Source organism: Eptesicus fuscus, chromosome 16 (genome assembly GCF_027574615.1).
Source record: "Eptesicus fuscus isolate TK198812 chromosome 16, DD_ASM_mEF_20220401, whole genome shotgun sequence".
NCBI classification, from domain to species: domain Eukaryota; kingdom Metazoa; phylum Chordata; class Mammalia; order Chiroptera; family Vespertilionidae; genus Eptesicus; species Eptesicus fuscus.
The window spans coordinates 61025047-61032039 of NC_072488.1; the positions used below are offsets into that span (position 1 = coordinate 61025047).

General features: G+C 55.1%; 1 protein-coding gene across 1 annotated transcript in view; it reads right to left on the minus strand.

Annotated features, from left to right (window-relative positions):
- The window catches only part of LOC103299663 (lithostathine-like), a gene marked incomplete at its 5' end in the record, with an annotated part of 50041 nt that extends 43291 nt beyond the window's left edge, over positions 1 to 6750 (minus strand). Inside the window, one exon of the mRNA XM_054727946.1 lies at positions 6650 to 6750. Within this exon, the coding sequence (XP_054583921.1) occupies positions 6650 to 6750 (101 nt within the window). The remainder of the gene's footprint in view (positions 1 to 6649) is intronic.
- Between the last annotated feature and the right edge of the window lie 243 nt (positions 6751 to 6993).

The following is a 6993-nucleotide window of genomic DNA, read 5'->3' on the forward strand; positions in this document are numbered from 1 at the left end:
AGCACCTTGCAGTGCCAGAGTGTAAGGAAGTGCTCAGAGACACAATGACATGACGAGGCACGTCAAAGGGCACAGCAGCCAGCTGAGGGGGCTCCAGTGGCCAAACCCGGGCAATCGTGGCAGTGAGATATTGGACCACAGCTGTATAAAGTAAATATCAAGAGTCCATACTGATATAAAAAATAATTGAATAAATAAACACATGGGGAGGATAGGCAAACCTCTCGTACAGAAGAATTCCAAATAATTTATGTAGATGCTCTTCCCTCAAGGAGGTGGACCACAGCTCCCTCCCCCTCAGTGAGGGCTACACAGAATGAGTTCCAAGGAGTACAGAATGGACAGAGGGAGAGAGGGTAACTTCACAGTGAGGAAGCTGACAAGCCCAACCTCAGCCAGGTGAGCAGGGTCAATACCAACAGTTGTAAGTCATGTACCCCTGATTGATGACGACCTCTGAGGTCTTCCTCCCCAAAACCCATTGGGCCAGTCTAACCATGAGAAACACATCAAACGAACCCAGATCGCACAGTGCCCCTTAAAACTGTCAAGGTCATCAGAAACAAGGAGAGTCTAGGAGCCTAAGGAGATGTAACAAGTGAATGTAAGGCCATATCCTAGATGGGATCCCGGGACAGCAAAGGGCATTCGATAAAAACTGCAGATCTCTGAATAAAGGACGAACCTTAGTTAATAACAATGTGCCCGATGGGTTCATTAGGTGTGACAAAGGCACCACAGGACCATAAGGTGGTAGCAGTAGGGGAGACCTGCCGAAGAGCATATGGAACTCTCTGGACTGCCTTCTCAACTTTCCTGTAAACCTTAAAGTAGCCTAAAACAAGAAGTGCACTCATTAAAATCCTGATTCTGGGACCCCCACCAATGGAGTTGAAGTGTCTGGAGTGGGAGACAGGCTTCAGGACCACCTTAAGTTCCAGGATGACTTTGAAGAGCTGTCAAAGAGAGAGGTTTGTGCTACAGCAACAGGCGAGTCCAAAGTCTCAGGTGCTTAAAACAATGGATTTTCTTGCTCCCTCCAGCCTCACAGCTAGTGCAGGTGGGCAAGGGGAGGTTGGTCTTCATAAGTGACTTGGGGGCCCAGCTGCTGGGGCAGCCACCATCTCCAATGTTGCCATGGGGGGCATAGGGCCAGAGGGAGGGCAGACTCCTGGGCCCTGTACCTGCCATTACTGGCTCTGACAGAAGGGACATGTGCCACTTGCTCTCACAACTGATTGGCCAGACCAGTCACATGACCCCACCCAACTCTAAGAGGGCAGGGAATACAGCCCTCCCACGTCCTCAGAAGGTGGAGAGCTAAAATATTTGGCGAGCAGCTGTGATGGCTCCCACAGAGGTGCAGCCGAGCTTAGTAGGGATTTAAACAGAAACCTTGCTCCTCTGATGTGAGGTGTTGATGAGGGCCTGGCTCTGCCTCATGCCTCAGCTTTCCTCACACCTCAGTGATGGTGTGGCCGTCGGTCTTCTGTCCTTTGCCCCTGTCTCCGTCCCAACGCCCTATGCAGGTTCCAGTCTCTCTGAGTGGGGACGCTCAGACAGGAGTCCCACTTAGCCACCCCCGCCCCACCAGCTGGGGGATGAGGTCTTGCCATCTGCTGGTTCCCTAAGGCGCCTGACACTCAGCTTCTGAGGAGGGTCTGCTCTGACTTCCCGTTCCCCTTGCGATTGTAGCTAAATTAGTTTGGGTAGAAGTGCACGCAGCTTCTCCTGGGGAGAGGGCCACAAGATTGAAGAGGAGTCTGAGAACTCTTTCTAAGAACCAGGGTAGTGTTTTAGATTTTAAAAACAGTGTTTTCTGAAGCCAGCCATCATCACGCTAGGAGCTATAAAATACACTCCTAGCTTGGTACAAAGCACAGTGGACCAACTTGGGGGTTAGGGACGCCGGCCCCTTGCTCATTTGAAAATCCACGTATAACTTCTGATTTCCCCAAAACTTAAGTCGTCCCAGGTATGGGAATTGGTTCCAGGGCCCCCACGATGCCAAAGTCCGCAGATTCTCAAGTCCCCTATATAAAATGGCGCAGACGATGCATACAGTCCTTGGTATGCATCCACAGACTTTCAACCTGGATCAAACAGTGCAGGTGTTTCTTTTTAAAAATCCATGTGTAAGTGCACAGGTGCAGGCCAAACCTGTGTTCTGCAAGGGTCAACTGTACCATAGATTCTTTAAAAGAAGAATTAAGGGACACAATAGTATTTGGGTCAAGAGTGCTGATTTTCAGGTCCTGGCTGAGTAGCTCAGCTGGTTAGAGTAGCTCAGGGCACATACAAGAATCAACCAATGAATGCACAAGTAAGTGGAGCAACAAATCGATGTTGGTTTTTTTCTCTCGCTCCCTTCCTCTCTCTAAAATAAATTGTAAATAAATAAATAAAACCAAATAAATAAAAGAAGTGTGGATTTTTGTACTTTATGGAATAAGAATTAAAATTTATTTTAAAGTAATGGATCCTTAATCCAATGCAGCCAAATTAGTGATTATATATTTGCTAAGTTGACTTATAATGGTAAGGGTTCAAAACATGATATCAAGAGTTTTATATGTACTACTATATGTAATACTTTAAACAATAAAAAAGAGTTTTACTTTTGGACTCCAAAGCCTTCTTAATAAAGTCTTTTTACATTTGAAGAAGAAGAAGAAGAAGAAGAAGAAGAAGAAGAAGAAGGAGAAGAAGAAGAAGAAGGAGAAGAATGGCTTTTATACTTATTGTGTTGACTTAATTCATCAAAAATAAGCATTTCCTCTTTGAGTTGAGGACTCTATAGGGTTGGAATCATCTAGAAGAGTGAGTGTGAACAAAAGAACAAAACAAAATCCAGAGGAAGCTGAAGGAGCCCTGTGGTTCGCTGGCCTCTCCACGTGCAGATGTGTTTGAGGCCTTATGCCTGAAGGGCCCTGGCTGGGCCTGGGCCTGGAGGAGCTTGAGGCCTGAGATGGGGCCTCCCTAGAGCAAATGAATGAGGTGGGGAAAGCGGCCCCTCCAAGCAGTGAGCTGCCCGCGCCTCCAGGTGGCACTCTACAGCCACCATCCCTGTCTGGGTTGGAAAGAGCCAGCGACCCCCACCAGGCCTTCAGTCCCTATGGGCGCCCGGCAGGGGGCTGAGCCGGCCTGAGGTGGTGAGGAGACTCCACACTTCCCTGGGTGAGGGGAGAAGAGGGCAGGAAGGCAGCCTGTTCCCTCCCCCCACCCCCCGCCCCCCCAGGCGGGTGCCTGCTGAAGCTTTTGCCTTGAGTTTTTCTCTTCTTGGAGCAAAATAATGCGCATCTCTTTCGAGGCAGCGGGACTGGGATATTTAAAAAGGGTGAGGCCTGAGCACTTGCTCTCCTCTCCCACCGCCCCATTTTGGAACACCGGGCAGAAGCTCTCTGCAGGGCCAGGGGAGGTGGCTGGCTGCCTAGAGGGACCTTCCCCCCTTTGTCATCTCCTCCTGTCACCTCCTCAAGATCTTCCCAACAGTTCACTTCACCTGGCTCCCAGAGGTCCGAGATGGCGCCACACACAACCTGCATGGCGGCCTCTACCCTCTGCAGCTGACAGGACTCAGGTGGAAAGTGTCAGTGGATCAGCGGTGCCCGGGGGCGGGCGTTCCGCGTGCGGGAAGACAGGCGGCCTGCGGGTGCTCCCTGGGGACCCCTTCATCTCAGGCACCAGTCAGGAGGCCACTCTTCCCTGCAAAGAAGCAGAGGCCGTGTCCCTTCTCCTCGTGATGGCAGATCGGCTGTGTTGTAATCAGCTCCGAGCTGCCAGGCGTGGATGAGTCCTGGAGGGAACCACGCCTTCCCTGAAACCTCTGGGCTCAGCTTCAAACCTGACCCTAAAAATGACAGCAGCACAGACTTTGCAAGGAAGCAAAATCCAGGGAACAGGAAAGGCAGAGGCCGAGAAGTCTGGACCAGCTCGGAGCAGATAGACTCCTCTGCGTGTGGTTCAGGATGGTCCATGGTTGGCGGTCTGAAGAATTGAAAATTAACATCAGACTCTCTCATGTTACCTGGAGATAGTTTATGCAGTTTTGCTTGAGTTAACAGTGCAATAAACAGTCTTTTGGCCTCATCCTAGAGCAGGGACCAGCTAGCTATGCCTTTAATTGTCTTGATGAAAACCCATGTTAATTGAAGCGCTTCTGGGGTTTGCAGGGATGTGTTTCTGGGTTGGGTGCCCAGAGGAGCAAACTGAGCCAACGGTCATGCTCACAGTGTCCCTCTAAGAAGCCGCACCCTCCCGGCTTCTCCAGGAAGTGCCCGTGTGCAGTGGGACATTTGGAACAGCCTGTCTCCGCCTGGTGCCCCAGAGCACAGTCTGAGACAAGCGCTGATGTGACTGGCTTCTTCAGGGCAGGAGGGAGCGACAGCACCACCGGGAAGAGATGTGATGCCGGGTACAGTGCAGGGGCACTGGATGGTCTCTCCGGGGAACGCTGAAGAATCAGTGGTAAGACTCAGAACCGCCCATCTGAGCAATGAAACGCAAGCACCCCCTTCTCCCCGCAACGCACACACGCAGGCTAGTGGGCGCCTCACAGGGCATGAACTCCGGGTGACCTGTGTGTGAAACCGCTCCCACCAGTGCCCCACACCTCAGCATCGCAGAGAAAGCCTGGCGCAGGCGTGCAAGGCACAGGCAGCTTACACCTGCAGAGGCCTGGTCCCCACGGCATTGCCAGCACTAGGAGGTGAGGCTGATGGAGCTGAGGTGATGCACAAGTGGCCCCCGCCCAGGCATGGGCCCGCGATGTCGAGTAGGGTGGTGCTCAGACCACAGTTCTCCACAGAGCCTGGGAACAAAAGGAGGCCAGCTCGCCCTGGGGACCAGCCTGGTGGGGTTGCCTCAGCCCTAGGAGACGATAATGCATCCAGACTCTGCTAAGGAAAACAAGGGGAAAAGCATCCCAGTGGGCACGGCAGTCTCAGGGAAGTTCATCTGGTTTGACAGCCTGAGGCAGGCGGCACGCCCTCTGTGGCAGTCAGAGACTCATGGAGACAGAGGCACCTCTGGCGCCTCCTGGACTCCGAGATGGAGAGCAGCGAGCTCCCTGTGCAAAGGCACTCGGATGCACTTGGATCAGCCGCACCACGTTTGCATCAGTCACCCCTAAATTTTACTCCCAAATGGGAAGAAGAGAGTTAGGAAGTGGGTAGAGATTTCCCTGGAGAAACTCCATGAGTTGCAAGAGAATGAGAAGGAGGAAGAGGTGGGAGAGAATATGGACGAGCAGGCGAGAGGGAGAAGTGCACTGTGGGATTAGCTAGTTCTGTGTAAGTGTTTACCGGACACCTACAGACAACAGGACAAGGAGGGAGGGAGGGCTGGAGGGAGGTGCTGGGGTTTAGGGACCTTCCGGAGCAGGAAGCAGGGAGGGAGCGGCTGCGGGAACCTGGCGGGGACTCTGTGGGCCAGGGGAGCTGGGCTGCGGGGCTGGTGGCAAGCACAGTGGCTGCCCAGGTGCGGGTGCAGAGCGGGAAACTTGCCCTTTGGGGTGTTATGCTCAGAGCTCCCTGCCGGAGGAGACGCTGGGGTTTCTGTGGATTCTAGGTTCCATCCCCCTAATGTCCTCCCCGGTGAGCACTGACAGCCTGCGCAGAGGAGGCTGTAACAGACGGTGATGCCTCTTTCCTGTGGTCAAGCAGGCCCGCTGATCTCACAAACAGACCTGGGAATTGGGTATTTTTCTGCAGTATCATGTCTTACTGGACGTGATTACACTGTAAGAGAGCTGCTGCCTCAGCCTTGCCCGGGAGCTGCGGCTCAGCCCCCGAGTCCTGGGCCCTGGCTCTGCCAACACCCTCCCTCCTGGGGGTCCCCTGCCTTGGGGACCTCGCTGCGCCTCTGGCTGGCTGTGCCGGGAAAGCGCGCCCGGCTGCTCCCCGCGGGGCAGGCGAGGACGGAGCAGCGTATTATTGACAGTTCAGCCCGAGGCCTCAGTCTTATCTGCGGCGAAGGAGCCCGGCTCCCGGCCCAGTCTGCGCCCTCCTTATCTCAGGAGCCGCACCGGCGGCCTTCATCCTGCGGCCCCGGTCCCCGCGAACGGCCCTCCGCGGACACCCGAGAAGGTGCGCTTCCGACGGGCCCTCGGGGCCGCCATCCGCTGGGCCCGGCTCCCTCGGACCCTCTCCCCGCCGAGTCTGGGAGTGGGTCCCGGCAGCTGTGGTAACTCGACCCGCCCGGCCAGCTCCCTTTCTTCTCCGGGACCAGATTTGTGTGCGGGTTTAGTCTTCCCGCAGACATTCCCAGGAGGCGCGCCCACCTCCCCCGCTCCAGCTCCCGCCCTCCAGCTCCCGCCCTCCAGCTCCCGCCCTCCAGCTCCCGCCCTGCGCGTCAACTTGAGGATGTGCTCGGGGATCAAGGCCGGTGGGTCTTCAGGAAAATAGAACTGGTGTGTGCGGGAGAAAGCACTGGGCGCGACCTGATGGGTTGTGCTGAGCCCTGGGTCAGGGGCGGCCGGGGGAGAATCCTCGCCTACAAGCTCCGCCGGTCGGCGCTCCGTCCACCCCGAGGCCGAGAGGCGCAGGAGGCTGGGGCTTGGGGTCAGACCCAGAGGGCCTGCAGCCCGCCGTGTCCCACTGGCTGTGTGACCCAGGGTAGGTTACCCAACCTCAGCGATCCGTTTCCTTACCTGGAAGATGAGGGTGAGAGCTGCACAGGCTGGTTGTGAAATAATGACCAGTAAGCCGAGTCCTGGCACAGAGAGGGCAGGCGATGCCTGTTAGCTGCTTGAGCAGTTCAATCAGTCATTCAGCCGGTTCCGGGAGGCCCCGGAGCCCGTGGTGTTGCTGTTGTTTGACCGGCCATTACTGACCAGGGGACAGTGTCACAAACACAGAAGCCAACGCCCAGGAAGCAGTGACCCAACCAAGGCAGGGACCCCGGGCTGTGACTAAGCCTCGCCTGACGCTGCGTCCAATGGGCCAGGCACTTGATGCCAAGGATGCTGGGGAGGGAGGGCGTGCTACGTGCACG